The sequence below is a fragment of the Bradysia coprophila genome, assembly GCF_014529535.1.
Source record: "Bradysia coprophila strain Holo2 chromosome X unlocalized genomic scaffold, BU_Bcop_v1 contig_20, whole genome shotgun sequence".
In the NCBI taxonomy this organism is placed as follows: domain Eukaryota; kingdom Metazoa; phylum Arthropoda; class Insecta; order Diptera; family Sciaridae; genus Bradysia; species Bradysia coprophila.
Genome location: NW_023503307.1, coordinates 2,439,043 through 2,458,310, shown reverse-complemented (window position 1 = coordinate 2,458,310; position 19,268 = coordinate 2,439,043). Strand labels below are relative to the sequence as shown.

General features: G+C 34.9%; 2 protein-coding genes across 6 annotated transcripts; one reads left to right on the top strand and one right to left on the bottom strand.

The window, feature by feature from the left end:
- Window positions 1-7,169: 7,169 nt before the first annotated feature.
- On the bottom strand, window positions 7,170-17,157 carry LOC119068866 (monocarboxylate transporter 13-like). 3 transcript variants are annotated; one of them, XM_037172703.1, is made up of 8 exons: window positions 17,091-17,157; window positions 15,083-15,417; window positions 10,513-10,783; window positions 10,098-10,442; window positions 9,843-10,038; window positions 7,667-8,004; window positions 7,399-7,590; window positions 7,170-7,335 (listed from the first exon to the last, which is right to left on the bottom strand). In XM_037172703.1, exons 2-8 carry the CDS (start codon window positions 15,164-15,166, stop codon window positions 7,199-7,201), a joined length of 1,563 nt encoding a protein of 520 aa, XP_037028598.1. In that variant the 5' UTR covers window positions 15,167-15,417; window positions 17,091-17,157; the 3' UTR covers window positions 7,170-7,198. The 3 variants fall into 3 exon arrangements, with proteins under 3 accessions (XP_037028598.1, XP_037028599.1, XP_037028597.1); XM_037172704.1 differs by lacking the exon at window positions 17,091-17,157 and having other exon boundaries at window positions 7,667-7,774; window positions 7,856-8,004; window positions 15,083-15,641; XM_037172702.1 differs by lacking the exon at window positions 17,091-17,157 and having other exon boundaries at window positions 15,083-15,641.
- Window positions 17,158-17,480: 323 nt separating this feature from the next.
- LOC119068877 lies at window positions 17,481-18,905 on the top strand. Of its 3 annotated transcripts, XM_037172715.1 has the most exons (4): window positions 17,481-17,618; window positions 17,677-18,034; window positions 18,095-18,419; window positions 18,487-18,905. In XM_037172715.1, the coding sequence occupies exons 3-4, from the start codon at window positions 18,210-18,212 to the stop codon at window positions 18,826-18,828; spliced, it is 552 nt and encodes a 183-aa protein (XP_037028610.1). In that variant the 5' UTR covers window positions 17,481-17,618; window positions 17,677-18,034; window positions 18,095-18,209; the 3' UTR covers window positions 18,829-18,905. The 3 variants fall into 3 exon arrangements, with proteins under 3 accessions (XP_037028610.1, XP_037028609.1, XP_037028611.1); XM_037172714.1 differs by having other exon boundaries at window positions 17,529-18,034; XM_037172716.1 differs by having other exon boundaries at window positions 17,534-18,034; window positions 18,115-18,419.
- The last annotated feature ends 363 nt before the right edge of the window (window positions 18,906-19,268 follow it).

Here is a 19,268-nt window from a genome sequence, read left to right as displayed (position 1 = left end):
ACCCGACAATAATACTGGTTTTATGCTTGCCGTCTGTAACAAGTTAATTTCGATCATCAATATATTTCCTTAACATTTTAAAGATAATAATTATCACTTTTGACCTAAACTGATTCCAGAAAAAGTGTAATCATCATTCCAAGATGGACAAAGACGTACCTGAACGTACGTCACAATATTGTTTCCGTTAATGAAAACTTAAAATTAATTTTATGAAACCCTTTCAGCGGTTGCACGAAATTGAACGTCCACCCAGGAATACGGTTACGTCATTTATCAATCTTGTATGAAAAGCAATAATTGGCATAATTGGCAAAAAAAATAATTGCGAGGGCATATGACAATAAGCTGAGATTCTTAATACGTCCAGTGCGAACATCCATCAATTGCTTGACATGACCTGACCTTTAATCGCAAATCAAAGTTGAATTTCGGCTTATACCAATAGTTCTTTTCATCGTAAGGAGAGAAACCACGAAATTACAGTATTCATATGCCGAGAGACTTATTTTGCATAAGTACGTACGTATGCAAAATGATTCTCGTAGGATACGAATTCAAGCCGTAAGTGCGGTCGAAATGCAAAATGGAAAGTGCGGAGGTCTTTCTAAGGTAGCGTCATTTTTATACAATGAAGCGGTGAATAGTTATTTGTGTATCTGTTTTGGACGATTGTTTTTAGGCAATTTCGCGAGTACCTAAAGTACCTAAAGTACCTAAAATCAATCGTCCAAAACAGACACTCAAAAAATTTTTCATGTAAGGGGTCGAAAACCCGAGAAAAATCTCGAAACTCCCTCATTTTCGGCCCCGACACATGAAAATGTATTTTTTGGTTAACTTTTTCATCGAGTCGTTCACTTAAAATTCAAATTTAAGGCACACTTACGGCGTGAATTGACACACGTACTGTGTCTGAGTGTGTTCTCTTCATATGATGAATACAATTTTACATTCGCCTTTGAATCATTGTAAATGTAATATATATTACCCACTTGTCACGAAGAAGTCGAGGCTTGCCGAGACTGATAGTGACAAGTGTGTACTCTATTTTATCACATAAGCGAAAACGAGACAACGACATAGAACTGAAGCGTAATTTTTGGATTAAACTTCTAGTTAAGTAATTTTGACATCCGAACATCGCGCGTATGTGATAAAAGCCATTAAATGACTCGGGTCGAAAAAGTTTTTTTTAAATTCTCGGTGTGTGTGTGAGCCTCGAGGGTATGTATGAAACTTCGGTGAACAAACTCGCATTCTCATGTTACAATACCCTCTCAGCTCACACATACACCTCGAATTTTTAAAAATCGTTTTTCGACCCATGTGATTTAATAGTATTTTAAATTACAAGAGGCGCAAAACGGCTCGAGCCATTTAATGGCCTTTACATTAGCCTTTCATCGAAAATCACGAAAAACACCAAAAATTATCAATTTATTTCGAAACTAAGCACCAAACAAACACAAAATATGTAACACACAAAAATATTGCAACAACACGACAACGATTCTTGACAGCGCTCGTTTTTGATGAGAGAGAAGTCTCTCAGTTTGCTATGTCTACTACAATATGATCAATTTGTATCTTATACACGGCGCTGTTAACTCTAGGTGAACAATTTCCAATATTTAATCCCTAGAGATTACAAATTTGTCTATGTGTTAGCGGGGAACATTTTGACATTTTCTAAATATGTGAATTCGAATAAAAGTCGTGTTTTCGATGAAAGTCGAATGTAAATAACTATTACACTCTTTATTCTGAAAAACAGAAAAAACAAAAAGAGCAAAAGAGAGGTAGTTCCGCCTCGTATACATCAATTCAAAACAGGTCGCATGCGAGTAAAACATCATTTCTATCCCTAGAACTGTTTACAAGATCTGCTCAGAGAGAACTAAAAATATGAGTTCGGTGTTCTTCTTGATCCTTATTCATCAGCTGATTCGGGGAATTTTCGTCGGATTGGACCAGTTATTTTAAGTGAAAATACTATTTTTCAGCAGACGTTTCGATCAGGGCCTATTTTTTAGAAAACGATTTCTAAAATTTTCTAAAAATTCTAAAATTTTCTAAAATTTTCTAAAAATTCTAAAATTTTCTAAAATTTTCTAGAAATTCTAAAATTTTCTAGAATTTTCTAGAAATTCTAAAATTTTCTTGAATTTTCATGGACTGATAATTAGTCTTAAATTACTCCCAAAAATATTATATTCAGCACAGCTGAACTTTGTTTTTGAGGCGGGACAAGTACAAATGTGTACTTACAACTAAAATGCATTAATATTCAGCTGAGTAAAGCATCAGTCTCTTCTATCTTCTACATAGTACAGCACAACAGACAATATTACTGTTCAAAAGTACAATAGTACTGTTCCACAACAACGAAAAATATACTGCTATACTGTACAAATTCGGGACAAGTATGTACAATTGTTAACGTAGCAGTACAATGTACATCTTAGATGCACTTAGTGAGGTATGTAAAATGTACATTTATGCGGAACATAATATTCAGCTGTCTTGTAAAATAAATTTTTTTTTCCGTGATAGGTACCAGTTCTTTTTGAAAATTTGTTTGACATGCTTTTGTTTTCCGTAGGGTCAAAAGTGGCTTATTACACAACTAGGTAAAACAAGAAATTTGCTTTAGGTTTCAAAAGCATGTAAAATCCATTACATAGCTCGGGATAAAAGTTTTATCTTGTTATATAAATAACAATTTTTTTGTTTTAACGTTCAAAATTTAATTAAATAGTCAGAAGCAGTCTTGATATGGTTTTACCACTATCACGCTCGTGCGTGAAGCAGTTAGCTTCAACCATGTCAACAAGTATTAACAGTTTCGATTGTATCAGCTGGAAAACAGCTGGAGCAAATTTCTGCTGAAATTTCTCTGCCTATCACTGTATTTTTAATAATTTTCTTTTTTCGCAACAAGTGACGAAAAGTAGGACCATCCGTTGCCTCTTTTGCGAAAAACGTTTTATACAACCGAGGGATAAATGCTTTTTTTAGGCACACGATGTGTATTATCACACTCGACCTGCGGATAATCTACACATCTAGTTCCTAGAAAAGGATTTATCCCTCGGTTGTATAAATAACTATTTCGCATCTGTTTTACATCGGAACATCATCACTTGGATCGAATAATAAAGTTAATTAAAGAAAGTATCGGGTGATTTTTGAATAGATTGTGAACTCCTGAACAAAAAATGTGTTGTTATTCAACCTTCGTAAACATAATATGATGAAATTACTTTGCCGAATAATTCCCAACATTGATTAACGTGGCTTATGACCGATATTCAGTCACTACGAGGTTTACTTCTACTAATTTTATTACATGTTTCCAGTCAAACTTATTTCGTTCAGTAAAATGTTTTTCACGATTTCCGTCACTGGATTTTTCCGTTTGATTTTTGAGAGCAATTCAAATGCTGATTGCTTGTTCTACTGGTTTGTTGTGTTACGATTTGGATCACTTTCATAGTAGCTTTCCAAAAATGTTCCAATTTTTATCGTCAGACTAACATTTTTTAAGTATACTTCAAATACTAGTTCAATTAAGGTTTAGTGATGTCGGGTGAACGAGTGTGATGGAAGCAACTGAAGATGGGCAGACCTACAGTGTCCTGTGACTGTGACCACCATCACACTCTGAGGTTGAAACAGCATCTCCGTTTCAAGTCAAATGAAATCACTAAACGTTAGCCTTGATAGGTAGCATGCAATCTCTGTTAGTTTGGAAGTTTTTGCCTTCTCCAATTTTATTTATTTCAGTTTTTAGGCATTTCAATGGCTGGAAACGACATGAAAGTTAAATTCAAGACTATGACCGTAGTTACCATTGCATAGCACCCTTTCTATTCTGTTCGAGAATATGAAAGTGATTTTTAAGAATATTTCATTTAAGTTTTTTTTTTTTTTTTTTTTTAATTTCATTTATTGATTAACATGAAGTTCTCTTTATTTAAATATGCGAAAAAAAAGGCTGCTCACAATGATGCAGCCCGTAAAAAAACGATCTTTTCAAAAATCAAAGGTTACAAAACATAAAAATCATCTACTCTATCCGTTCCCAAAGTCCCCAAAATACACGCAGCGTTGCCTCTTTGTATCGCAATTGAAATTTTCTGCAATAAATAATCCATTGATCGCGGTTCCCCTGAAGTGGCCTTTATAATTTTTCCTAATTTCTCAATGAATTTCTTTCTCATTTAAGTATATAAGAAAAAGTCGTCCAAATTACAATAAATATAACGAGCAAAATATAATCCACGTTATTATCCATTTATTTTCAGACGTTTTCTCGAAATTTTCTTCAATATTCTAGAAATTTCTAAAATTTTCTAGAATTTTCTAAAATTTTCTAAAAATTCTAGAAATTTCTACATTTTTCTAAAACTTCTAGAAATTTCTAAAATTTTCTACAATTTTCTAAAAATTCTAAAATTTTCTATAATATTCTTAAAATTCTAGAAATTCTTTAAAATATTCTAAAAAATAGGCCCTGGTTTGTTGGGAAAGTTTCCCTCTTAGTACATCAGTGAATTTCTTTCTCATTTAAGTATATAAGAAAAAGTCGTCCAAATTACAATAAATATAACGAGCAAAATATAATCCACGTTATTATCCATTTATTTTCAGACGTTTTCTCGAAATTTTCTTCAATATTCTAGAAATTTCTAAAATTTTCTAGAATTTTCTAAAATTTTCTAAAAATTCTAGAAATTTCTACATTTTTCTAAAACTTCTAGAAATTTATAAAATTTTCTACAATTTTCTAAAAATTCTAAAATTTTCTATAATATTCTTAAAATTCTAGAAATTCTTTAAAATATTCTAAAAAATAGGCCCTGGTTTCGATGTTTATATTTACATCATCTTCAGTGCACATTTTGGGTACATAAGGAACAAGTTGATAAGTGGTAAGTGGATCTTACCAGATGCAGTCATTATGTATGGCATTTTCATCCGCCTGTGACTTATTGTAAAATTAGAAGATCATTTTACTGAAAGAAACCAATAAATGTTTGCGACACACTCTGTTCTACGCCGATTGAAATTAAATTGTTCTCAGAAAGATTTTCCGGCCGAAAATATACTATTTTGGTACGGCTCATACCGAGATATACTTGCAGCCGTGGAAGTAACTTTCTCGGCCGTTTGTAATACTTTTGCGACTCGCTTGAAAATGTACTTTTTGTGTGCACCCGGAGGAGCTACTGACTGACTAATAAGATGTGTCATCCATCATTTACTTATTTGCTGACAAAAATGAGGCTGGAAAATCCAAACGAAAAGGGTCAAAATGGTCCCAGGCTGATTAGGCTAGACACGGCGCTGGTGTATTCTATGAAATAGATGAAATATGAATGATCAACCCTAAATGTGAAACTACCGGGTAGTCTACTCTCATAAGAAATACTTTATAGAAATAAGGAAAAGTACACCTTACGAAAAAAGAATTTCCTGTACATAATATACACCTGCTACGCGAAATAGAAAGACGAGTAGCCTTACCTTTAGGTAGTGGGTTCTCATTTTCGGCCTCTGTATCCGCACCCGACGTTGAGTAGCTGTCGTCATGAAAATCCGAATCCGATGCAAAGCTTTCCTCTTCATCGTTTCCCCCAGGGCTATCATCAAAATAGAAGTCGAACGTACAATTTTCCACGCCACTACCCAATGGATCTTCATCATTATCATCATCTAGACTTGAATGAAAAGTCCATTTTTCAGCACCAGTATTCTCATGTTACAATTATACTTTACATTAACTAATCATCTCGAATTTTGCAACTTCCATTTTTTAAGTCTCGTTACATAAATGACTATTTTTTCGTTGACTAATTTGACAAGTGTCACGGTTTGACTGTTCGATGTAAAATGTCGATTAAGTGAACATCATTTTTTTTGCTTCAACAATTTCTACATAGTTCTCCTTTGGATTTGATTGGATCGTATCTGTTCTGGATTAGCTTTGGATCGGCTTTGGAACCGTGAAATATATTCTCACACATTTATCCTGTAAACCGAGTTCCGTTTACATAATTGTGGACGAATCATAGGCCAGCCTCCACGGAACAGTCAAGAGGGCTGTACTCTATATGGATATGTAATTTGCAAAACAAGTGGGGTGAAAATATTAAACCGGAAGAATGTCCGTGATGCGCACACACTTGTGAATAAACAATATGAGATTAACTGATTTGGCTGTTTTAATTAACCGTCGCTGACATCATTCTTGCTGGCCTGACCATTACATCTTTAATTATGTCTGTAATGTTCGTAGCCGAAGTGTTAGGGAGTGAAGATTTGGTTTTGTTCAGCTTTGTCGGATATTGTTTACTGATACATATGTCATCCTGTCCACAGAGAGGCCGATCGAAAACTTATTGGGGTTGTAATCGGTAGTGGTTGGAAGTCTAACAGCAATAGTACAAAAATTTAGGTACTTTAGGGATAACGTGACGACAGTTCATGCTGAAAACAAAAATATTCAAAAATGCTCTGTGCAATATGCACTGAAGTCGTCCTGATATTCTTTTGGATTCCTTCTCAGTGATAACATCCACTCCATATTACCTAAACTCAGACTTCGTTTTACCTTTGCGTGATCCTTGGTATCTCACACAGCGCTACGCTATTTTATACTTTCAATGCGAGCGGAGCGTGTAATTTTTTTTTTATGAGAATAAGATTTCGTTGTATTACCTTTCGGAGATTCTCTGACAGAGAAGCGAAAATTTTTCGTTCTTTAGGTATGAGCTGCATCAAATTTACTTAAAAAAGAAGAAGACCTGAAAAAAAGAGGTCACAGAGGACGTTTTCATCAAAAAAGTGATGTTCTTAGAATGTTTGTAAAAAAGAAGAACGAGACGAAAAAAGAGGACATGTTCTCTAAAAAGAGGACCAATGGGAACCCTAGGAAATACAAGCAATTGATGGAATTATAAGGTATTGACTGGAGGAAATTTCCATCAATTACATTTATTTACCGGATACTCCGGCAATTCCATTAAGGGTGTGTAGTCAATTACTCGAGTCGGTTACCCCTCGGAAAACCATGACTGTGACTTATTGTAAAACCTTTTTTCTGCATGTAATTCATGTGATGGCCGGTCCCCTCGCAACTTTAGTAAGATATTACCGATAATTATTTTGTAAAAATAAAACTAAAAAAAATCTAAACTTTTTTACTGGGCTTATATTTAAACCTATAATACAATATCTCTGTACCCCACATGATGATACACGTTAAAGTAAGGCAATTCATAAAAACAATGCAGATAACATAACTGCCGGTAAAATCTCGAATCCAACCTAGAAAAATGTACAAACGGAAGTGATTATAGATATCAAAGCTGCAGAAACCAATGAACTTACCGACTAACGGTCCCAAACACAATACCACTAGACCGTTCGATACCATTCGAATACCTAGAGCTGAAGCCAACTTATTGATCGTCACATAATTTGGGATCACAAGAATTATGTACACAGTCCTTATTCCTTTAGCAACTCCAATACAGGCGGCAATAATAAGTAGTTTTGTCAAATTGTCACAAAGTAAGACACCTGCAATCATGAGTCGGTATGAAAATGTCAATAATGCGCCAGACCCCTTTTTGTTCTGATAAAACAACTAACTCACTCGTTCTAAATACGATCAACAACGACAAACCAACTAGGTACATGACTCGAGTTGGAATCGCTAAGTAGTCGCCAATGAATGGCGATAAAAAGCGAGAAGCTATGTCAGCTATTGATTGCGTTGATAAAAATGTAGCAATTTCAATGTTTGAGAAGGTCATATCACTGAGTATGAATGGTATTAGGTTACCAAAACTTAGCTCTGCAAATGTTGCTATTGCCGTACCAGCAATAATGTTTATGAATCGAAGGTCTTTTAGTAAATCTAAGTCGAAGATACGCACTACGCCTGACAGCATTGATGTTTTCGGTGGCGGCTGGGTTTCGTCTTCGGGTGACCTGGAAGTAGAGGAAACAATTTTATTTCATTTTTTGAAAACGGTAAGAGTCAATTCGCCAATTTTTCGACCACTTGGAAAACAAGCTATCTCCGATATTATTGAGTTATAGCTCATTCGATTCGTCATTCAATTCTAGCGAACGGGTGTTTGCCATTTTCTTAAAAAATAAAATCGATTTTGAGTGTAATGTGTCTAAATGTCATGTGATGTCAGAGGGTGGTCAAAACATTTTTTTAGCATTAACTTGAGGAAGGAGCAACACAAAAAGTTGAAACTTTACTCTGCCGTGTATATTCACTGATGTCGTTGCTACCGAGTGAGTCTTCATTTCTTTGACATAAATTATAAGTTTCCATTTATGAACTAATACTAACCAAGAGGATGTGGATCTACTACTTTTTCAATGAAGCAAGCATCCACTCCACTATTCATCTTTTACCATAAGACCAGAACGAAGTCTGACTCTACAACAACAATGCATTAAGACGTTAAAAATTTAGAAGGAATAGATTTTCAGACTTTCATTCCAATTTTCTTATACAAAACGATGCAACAGATTCTTAGTATCAATCATTGTGGCTCTTTTTGTTGTATCATGTATACAACTCCGCTCAGCTGACGGCGTTATCAGCAATTTATTTTTATACGCGAATAAAACTAGTTTGACTTTGAATTTGAACTGATAAAATTGCCGATTAGCAATTACATAAACTACGTTATGATTTATTTACCTCAGAATGGCCTCTCTCGATCTAAAAGCATGCCGCACATACACATGTACTTTATCTATCTCAATGATCACAACATTCACACATTTAGAAAAACAAACGGTACAAATATTTTAAATTTAATTTTTCGAAAATGAATGAAATAATAAATAAATTATCTAACTATTATACCTACGTCGACATTGTTTTATTAAAAAATGTTTCAGTAAATAAACTGAATGCTGGGATTCGCATATCGCACAATGTGAGTAAGAAAATTGTTGAAAAGATTGAAAAACTAGGATAATTGATCCTTAAATTAGCTACCGCCCTTTCGGCTTTTTTGGAGATATTCGAAAAGAACGGCCATGTTTTTCGAAGTATTTGAAATCTGCTCCCACTGCTCCCGGAACATGGAGAGAACATTTTTTTTAGTCTGGCAGGAACCTAAGAAGTAATGCTCAGAATCAATTTCGGCTGGGTCTGAAATCTAAATCAGGTCGAACCTGACCTGGCAGGTGATATTAAAGCATTGTATAAAACCAGGTTCATGTCAGATGACTAGTTCTTTTTCAAAAACTACCTGACCCGAGCTGAACTTTCGGGACAAACTGGTTTCTTTATAACACGGTATACTTATCCGAGCTTTACTGTAATGTGGATGTTGTTTTTGAATGTACCCTTTTAGTCATCTGCTGAATCTTGTATTTTGTTTAACAGTTTTGTGAATTCGAATTGAAATTTTAATCGAATTGTTACTTGTTATAATGAACGAAGTAAACTGAGGCCATTGCTTTGTCTGTGTAATTTCTATTTAAATAAATCTAATCTAATTAAACCTGATTCCGAGTGAATTGGACTGTTGTACAACAACATGTTATAATATGTACACACTTTTCGGATGAACATTACATCTACAATTAAGCGAAAATCTTCTTGTTCTATATTAGTTTTGCGTCGTTCCGTGTTAAGCTTACAGAAAAAAAAGAACGTTTGCCTAGAACGGTTGCGCATCGTCGACTAAAACTTAGAATAAATATTTGGCATCGGCTGCCAACTAATTTGACTGATAAAGTTCTCATTTCAGTGCAAATTTTAAGTCATTCGTATGGCATCTAAAGTGACTTACACATTTTTGAGACTCGTCGCCAATTTCGGATCAGTATCGTCCTTTGTATAACTCGTACCATTCCTCAACTCATTCGGCCTATCCATCGAATTGTCGAATCCAAAAAACCGGTAACGCTCCAGTTCGTTCATTTTGTCCGTCATCGAATTATTTTCGATTGCGTTTGGTATTGGTGCCAAAGTCTGTCCTACAGTGACTGCGATTAGAAACAATTAATTTAATCTAAATATTTATGGCGAAGAAAAGCACACCGACTATTACTATCAATTCCATTTGGTTTTAATGTTGCAGCTTCAGTTGGAGCATTTGAGGTATCATTTAAACCTGCCAACTCCTCGTCAGTCGGCTGGTGAATCAGATGATATTTGATCGGTTGCAGAAGGAGTGCAGCTACTACAACATGTAAACTAAGACATGCCAAAATGAGAACACAGTCTTGTACTCCGTAGTAGCTTAACAAGACTGTTATTAACGGTGGATATAATACTGGGCCCAATCCGGTAATTGTTACAGATGTACCAGCAGCTCTGCTACGTTTCTTACGAAAATATGTGTTTAGCGCTAATGAAAATGATGAATTAATAAGACCAAATCCTGAGGCTGAATCAAAACGAGAACCGTAAGTTTTTCATTGCAATAAAATTAAAATTAAAAGCTCGGGTTAACATACCCGTTAAAATACTGTAACTTAGAATAAATTGGCAAAAATTATTTGCAAATGCAGTCAAGGCGATTCCCGTTGTGAACATTAAACCAGCCGTTAAAGCAACTTTTCTGTAACCAAAATTTTTTAACAGCGGTCCATTTACTACGCCTATAAGCATGCTACATGCTGAATTGGTACTTGTAATCGTCGAAATATCTTTAACAGGCATTCCCATTCCCGACAATTTATCTTTAAATATTAATCCGAAAGCGGTGAGTATCGGAAGAGAAACCATCTGAAAGATTTAAAAAAATGCATCTCGTTAGTTAGTTGGTTAGATTCAAGATCACTTATAAAGCTGACCTAATTCAGCTCCATAGAGTCTTTGCATCCCAACATCAATTAACTTCATGTACTTTACGTTTCAGTAACATTAACAATTTTTTTTTAAATAATCAAATAATGGAATAACCATAAAATTAGAAAATTATAACAATTGGAGCATCTGTAATTCTCGAGGTTTCAAAATTCTAAAATACGTGTGAAAGAGGAAGTACTTCCTAACTGCAAATTGGTGTCTTTGAAGAAGCTCTAAGACTTTAAGACGATAATATACAGAGTGCTGATCAGATATTGTAATTATCGAGATATCATAAGTCTCAAGCAGAAGTAACTCTCGAGAAAATAGTCATAAAATCGTTCTATGGAAACGGTTGCTATCACTAACAAATGAGTGTTAAGTAAGTATTTCTAGATAGTCATACACCAAAAATATAACTGTAAAGTAACTGTATAGTGATTTTTGGAACGTCTTGACCCACCTGCTTAGCAAGTTGTCTAGGAGAATAAGGTTAAAGGTCGATTAGTGAATAAAAAGACTATCCTTAAAACTTGAAAACGTGCTAAAGTCATATTCATTCGGAACATTCGGTTCCTTAACAAATATTTCTCGAAAGATTTTGCATTGAAATGTAATCGTTAACCTAGTCCCTCAAGAACCCATGATGCGTGCAATTCGGTTTTCTGCCCAGTCAGAAACCCTTCGTAGATCCGGCTCCTCGAAAATTAAATTTTCTAGATCAAAACGATTTTCTTTTGCTATTTTTTTTGTTTACAAATTTTCTAGGCAACTTGCTGCCCTGAAGTGGTTTTTATGGCCTTGTTATTTGTTTTTGTTTTTTTTTAAATATCTTAAGTATTTTAAGTCGGATGATCGTCCAGTCGTCCAGAAAACGTCGGAAACCATAATTCCGAAATTTTGGAAATTTTAAGGGATTTTCGGGATTTTAATTAACTTAAGTAAGCCCTTTCGTGAAACTTCACATTTTCAAAAAATCACTACGACTACACCATAGTAAAGAGCTATCAAATCTACGAATTTAATTTGGTTATTTCAAAATAAAAGCTGTAATGAGAATATAAACAAAATCATTGCAATTTAAATTGTTTACAAACAAATAGAACTGGGAAAGTGGATTGTGGGTGACGTTTAAATACAAAATGGAAACAAATTTGCCATGCGAAAAGACTGCAGAAAAATAGGTTAAAACAATCTGTTCACCAATAAAGTTAGTGCATGTCCTCGTCTCTCATTTAAATAATTTATACCTGACTAGAATCTTACTTAGAGGGATTCTACTGAAAAACAGAAGACCAAAATCGGACGCATTTCCCATTGGAATTTTTTATATCTGCCTAGTAAAGTATTCGAACCCAGAAGCCAAAACCACTTTCAAAAAAATTCTTTGAAGCTTGTGTGTCTAGTGTGAAGTGATCAAAAACCGAAAACTTGCACTTTTCTTACAAAAATTTCTCCGGTTACACGAGCCGTACAGGGTCGTGTGGGGTGTCATTAGAAAGGTAATTGCATGTACTTCCGGGGCAAATAGGGTCTTATTGGGTTTAAAATTCATCCACACTGAGATATGTACAGCAGACATGAGAGCCAATCGAAAATTGCCGACGGCGGCCAGCCGAAAAATTGTAGTCATCGACTTCGACTGTGTCGGCTCGAGCCGGCTTAAAACAGCAGCTTTAATAAATTTTCAATTTTCAAAATTGAAAAAATCTAATTTTTTTGGTATTTTTTTAAAAATTAACAGCGGATTTTTAGTCTTTTACCTGAAGTAATTCTTTTTAACAACAAATATATTCATACAAAAGAGAGATTGGAGGATCACAAAGGAAATGTCAGACGGTACGAATATAACAAGTCTGCAGTCGCTAGACATGCAATAAGGAACAAGAAACGCAAAATCAATTGGGAAAATTCGAAATTAATTTTAAAAGAAAACAATCATCATCTACGCAGCATAAAGGAAGGATTAGCAATTCAGCAATACGAAGGACCCTAATGAATATAGATAAAGGACTCGTGCTAAGTAGGGCTTGGAATGACATAATTCCAAAAATATCGGAATTCTCTAAGTAATCGTTTAGTTTTAATGATAGCGAAAAATCAATGTTATTATATCCCTGAAGAAGGAAACTGTTTCGTTTCCGAAAGCTCGGAGAATCAATAAAAATATTTCAAACTTAAACCACTATATCCAATTGATACAATGACCATACAAAAAAATCAATCCAAATAATTGGGGCATTCACTACACAGCCACAGCAACTAAACAACGTCTCAACAACATCAATTAGACTGAATTTTAATTGGAATTTTTTAACAAAATAACCGTCAGTCGGATGAAAAGTGTAAAAAAGTTAATTGAATTTTCAATTCAACGATTCCAAAATATGTTTGAAATTGTCATGAATGAAAATTATCTTTTCAACGGTTAATGGATCAACATTAGCCGTTTTCTTATTTACTAAGTATCCTGTCTCAGAGAAATGTATCTCAGGAGCGCTGGAGCTACTTGATATGGAAAGCAATATTTTGCGAGCGCGCCTAGATATGGAAACGATCCCTCATGCGTTTTCCACAACAAAAGAGGATCGGCAACTAAATCTGCTACCGACGTGTACTTCAGATATTCTGCTGGAGAAATTTTCTTTGTTGACATGTTTTTAAATCATTTCCTTGCGAATGTTTATAGCCCTACCAGGCTTTTTTGGTTCCGCCACCTTACTTTTGTCTGCTTGAGGTAATCGTAATTCTGGTTCCTATTGCCCCCATTTGTTCATTAGAATTCAAACATTTCGACATCTTGTAGGCGGCAATAAGATGATAAAAGAGGTAAATTTTGCATCGACGGATCCAATTAATTGCCTAATATTTTTTGTTCTGAAGTTTAATTTTTTTTCTCATTTTTGTTTTAAAAATTTCTAATTTTTCAAGCCTTTTCAACTCGGCTGAGCCGGTTTTTTACCACCTTGTCGACTGGCGGCTCGACTTGACCAAAAAGGCTCGACTTCGACCTTTCTAATGACACCTCACACGACCATGTACGTTTTGTGTGCCTCGAGAAATTTCTGTTAGAAAAGTGAAAGTTTTCAGTCTTTTTTCGGTTGAAAACTTAAACTGTGCATATCTCAGTGTGGATGAATTTCAAACCCATTAAGACCCTACTTGCCCGGAAGTACCTGCAATTACCTTTCTCATGACACCCCACACGACCCTCTACGGCTCGTGCAACTGGAGAAATTTTTGTAAGAAAAGTGCAAGTTTTCAGTTTTTCATCACTTCACACTAGCCACACAAGCTTCGAAGAATTTTTTTTGAAAGAGGTTTTGGCTTCTTGGGTCGAATACTTTACTGGGCACATATAAAAAATTCCAATGGAAAATGCGTCCGATTTCGGTCTTCTGTTTTTCAGAAGAATCCCTCTTATTAACCGAAACTAGCTATGCTATAATATGACGATACTTCCTTGTACACTCGCGGAATTTTGAAAACCGACACATTTTCTGTTTCGTGGCTTACTGGTTTTTTATGCACTTTGCATGTATTTTTATATGAAGAAATCAGAAATTCAAGTAAAACACAGAAACAGAAAATGTGTCGGTTTTCAAAATTCCGTGTGTGTACATTGGTAAAATCAGAATTTTGTACGTGATGTAATGTGCAGGTCGTCGCCTCTCAAAATATTATGAATTTAGCTTATCTTTGGGCTTATCTTCAGATCATTCAGCTGCGAAAAAAAACCTAACGAATTAGTGGGAAATGTAAAATTTCAAACTTTGATTTAATAGTGTTGAAATGCGGGAAAATGTGCGAAATTGGCACTGCCATTATAGAACACAGCTGCAGATAGCTTCTGTTCTCCATAATTCCATTGGACATTGTTATAGTGCTGAATCATGCTCGATTCGCTACTAAATTATTACTGTTTACTAGGTTTTGTTTACTCGACTAATTTTTGTATTTAAAATAAAAGATAAAATCATCAGACAGACTCTGAAACTGTTTTCCATGATAGCACAGCACAGAAATCTTATCATTCACAATAAACACTTTTATGATCTATTGATAAATAAATATTTCGTTGTATTCCTTGAGACAAAAATGGCATTGCATCACATTCATAAATTCAATTGTTACTAACTCACTGAGTACGTGTGAGGTAAATATAAAAAAACGAGAGATTAAAATGTCATAAATTAAAAAGAAAAATTCAACAAATATAGAATATAGAAAACATACACTACTCAACGCTTGGGCAAAAACGATCATCCAACCCCAGCCGCCATCTGGTGGTATTTTGTTCCGAGATTTTTTGATTTCCATGTTGAACAGCACTTCAATGCCCAGATGTTATTGTTACGCATCCGCTGTGTGTTATGTGCGCATGCAATGTTTATCGTACCATAATGTGTATCAAACAAGTATCCAAATATAAATATCACCAAAAATAATGACCAACCGTACACAATAACACTCTATCAAAAGCACAGCTGATTCTTTCATATGTATTAATACACAATAATTAATAGCACTGTCGAAATACACTAGGATCGCACATTCAACTTTGTTCTATTCTATAAGAATATTGTTAATAAACAACGTTTTTGATTATCGGCAAAATATATGTTGACAATGCGACACAATCGCAAAATTTCTCAGTTTAGAAGTTCTTTTTTGTTTTGTTCAAAAATATCACAGACTCCGTTAGCGAATCGCGACTAAATCGGTTGTAGTATATATTCTTAGTGAGGATACTCTGAGTATTATAATTTGAATGTATGTTCGAAGCGTGTCTCTGGTTGTTTGCGGTTTTGTTAGACTGATTACGATATTTCGCTTGTTTTAGCACAAATTGCCGAAGGTATGCGTGTAGCGAAGATGTGTAAGCATTTTACGTATACTCAAACTTTTGTTTCTTTTCACACCGAATTTGATTTTAGTAAAATTGAATTTCGATTTATTTTCATGAAATAACGATATCTTTCTTTGTTTGATTGAGTTGATGTGAGTGCTGTTTTATATACGTACATATTTTTCACTACATTTCTGTTTATACCACTCTCTCTCGTCAAACTATAATTCTTTACTGTTTTAACAATGTCTCTACATTAGAATCGTCGTTCAAATTTCAGTTTTGCGCTAAAAGATAATTTTAATTAGAATAAAATATTTCAAATGAGCTGTAAGTTACGTTACAAGGTTTTTAAAACAAGTTCCATGATATGACGAATAGAGTTTGAAAGTTTTATGATAATGTTAACCGATTGAGCCAGTAAAACTATAGAACGTCTTTCTTGAACCCATGACTATTATCTTGATTGTCTTGAGAAATAGAGCCGAGCTACTAGCCTTAGTACTCGACCTTTAGTTCGACGAAGAAAGGCAACACTAACATCGGACGATACCTATCAGAAATAAACATCATCTCCGACGACTGCGTTCGAGTGCATGAAATAAGTTCATGGGAAATGTGGAAATGATTAGCACACCCCACAGCTTGAGGTCCAAAATCACTGATTTGAGTCAGTGAAACATAGGATTTCGTGTCACTTGAACACGTCCATTGGACTATCAACGGTTCAAAAAAAATGTCCGAGGATAATCCACCTCTCTAACCACATTCACTATGACCCTTCTTTGTATTTGAACGGTTCTGTTAGAGGGGATATGAGTTTGTTACCTTCAATAACGCCTAAAACGACAACTGCTAAGCCATTTTCGAGAATATTCAGTAACCAGGACTAGTGCAAGTGGTCAGATTTACTTGCATGCAAGAGCAGGAATTAACTGTCTAAGACAATGCAGTAAACCTTTAGAATAACACCGATTCCAGGTAATCTATAATAGCTGTCATGGCTGTTCAACCAAGGTTCTGAAACTATTTTTCTCTGATGCAATGGTCGAGACTCTTGTTCTATATCCGAAAATGAGTCGAAAAATCGAAAATGAGCACTGTAAGTTCCGAACAATTTTCGAACCACCATACTAAAGATACATCCATGGTAGATAATGTAGAGTGACAAGGTTACCAGCTGCAGGTGAGATTTGCAACTCTTTTTTTGTCAATAAAGAGTTACCATGGTAAATACATATCCAATAAATTATTAAACACCCGAAGTTATCTGTTGGTAAACCGATTCCAATTATTCCACTTTAATTTCATCGCATAGAAATCCTCTTCTCCACGCAAAGCTTTGTACACAACTGCAAAATTTGGTTACAAATTTGCGCCCTCTGACATTATTACACTAAAATTTCAACTGCACAACGAATGCATGGATCTTGTGTTTCTGTTCAAAGCTATGATGTGGTGTGAAACGTGTGGAACAAGCCAAACTGTTGGATTCCAAGAACATTTTTTGAGTTCAGTTTAAATCCGAGGTAAATACCGAAAATAGTGTGAAACTGATAAATTGAGAAAATGTCTCAGAATTTATTAATCAAATTAATACGAAAAGCCCAATCAGCCACTAAAGACATGACGTCAAATGTACAGTCATTTAGTTCGTCTTTATTTACAGTTATTTGGATTAATTTGATTTAAATCGTTACAAGAGGTGAGAGTAGTAATCACTACACACGAAAAACTGTTCGTGCCGTCGTAATTACAATCCGCGCATATTATCGTAGTCAAGATAGCGGGCAATCTACAGAGATAAGAGCGCAATATTGATTGAATGAATACTTAAATTGTCTATGATAGTCTACACTGTAGTTTTAATTTGATATTGAGAAATTCTCTGCTTTCAAAACGGATAAGAAAATGGCACGAAACGTACGCTTTTCATTCAGACGATTCCTTTTTCACAATAAAACTATAATTCTTTTAACAGTTCTAATTGTCGCAATCTTATTGTTTCTACGATCACAAACAAAAAGTAGTCAAACTTATTACAGAAATCGTGTCAAAACCTATAATCAGCTACAGTCACCATATTCCAAAGCTGAATTAGACGACTACTACAAACTCTTGTTGGGTTTACCTTCTTCGAACTCGACAACAAATACCAACGTACAGTGCGAAAATGTCTGGACGATCGCAGCGATTCCGGGCTTTGACATTGAGGACTATGTGTGGGAATACGTTTCGCTAACAGCAATTAACGAAATATACGGTGAAAATGATGGACGGAAATTGAATACGTATTTATCGCAACGGAGTATCGAGGATTTGGAACGAATATTCGAGAGGTGATCTGAGTGATGAAAATCATTTTTCGCATTTTATCTAAAAAAAAATTCTAAAAAAAGGATCCGTTTTAACGATATAGGTACGGTGCCGAGCCAATGTTACAGATTGCATGAAGCAATATTAGTGGAAAATGGAAACAGTGTCTATTTCAACAAAGACTCACAAACCAAGTCTATGTTTTTGTTGGCTGATGGAGAGCGTCGTTATAAGGAAATAGCCCAAGTTTATGGCAGGAAATTCCAGCAAAATTTTAGACTTAACGATCTCTACAAAAACGTGGCATCACTGGAAATTGCCAGTTCGAAGGCAGATCTGGAAAAATCGACCGGTACACCAAGTGCCGATGATGCACCAATCATCGGAATGTACATTCGAACGCTTGAGGTAGTGAACAATATTTGAAAACAAATCTTGCTATATGGTTCATCGAGTATTAAAATTCAAATGCTAGCTTCCGTCATCGTACTATGAACGTGCAATGGATTTCTTGAGAAAAATTCACTATGGATCGATATTCTTAATCATTTGTCCGCCGCATTTGATGGAAGAGTGCCGAGATAGATTTTATGGACAAGACACAGTGGTAAAAGTACAGCAACAGTTGTTGGAATTGGAGCTAGCTGTAATGGCAATGTGTGATCATATGGTTATTGAAAATGAATTCGGAATTTTGGCTACGTTACTAAACGAAAATATCGGCGACGTGATTGTGTACGTTCAAATGGATGAAGAAATTGAGTGGTTTTCCAGGTATATGACTGAAAACTTCGACAATTGGTATTCTGTTGCCTAATGTCGCTAGATTAGATGAAAAGTAAATCGGACGAAGATTTGTTATTTCAGTAAAATGAAGATTTGATTTAGAAGATTCGACTGACTATTGTCTTTCAATTCTGAGAAATAGGGATCTTTTACTTTTCTATTAGTTTCCCAATTTCGGAGTGAACACGTGAAAGTAATAGCATGTCAATGGGTCGTGAAAACAGTTTTTCGGTGATAGCTCGAGATAGAAATCTCTCACAAAAGCGTACATGATTGGATTTAGTTATCTTCATCATGCGGCAACAAGAGGCAAATCGAATAGCAATTTTACTATTATAGATATTACTTCATTTGATGTAAGTATTATCGAGATTGATTTCAAATCTTTTACTTCATTCTTTTAAACGTTTTTTTTTGCTGTATATAAGACCGCATTAGCCAGAGCTTGTGGTTTATTCCTGAAGTCGAAAG

Coding starts and splice junctions, on each gene's coding strand:
- LOC119068866 (XM_037172703.1), bottom strand. CDS start 15,166: ATGGAAATCAAAAAATCTCGGAACAAAATACCACCAGATGGCGGCTGG. Junction 10,443..10,512: donor AAGTTACAGTATTTTAACGG/GTATGTTAACCC, acceptor GTTTTGATTCAG/CCTCAGGATTTGGTCTTATT. Junction 7,591..7,666: donor GTTGATCGTATTTAGAACGA/GTGAGTTAGTTG, acceptor TCATGATTGCAG/GTGTCTTACTTTGTGACAAT.
- LOC119068877 (XM_037172714.1), top strand. CDS start 17,607: ATGGCACGAAACGTACGCTTTTCATTCAGACGATTCCTTTTTCACAAT. Junction 18,035..18,094: donor TTGGAACGAATATTCGAGAG/GTGATCTGAGTG, acceptor TTCTAAAAAAAG/GATCCGTTTTAACGATATAG. Junction 18,420..18,486: donor TGTACATTCGAACGCTTGAG/GTAGTGAACAAT, acceptor TTCAAATGCTAG/CTTCCGTCATCGTACTATGA.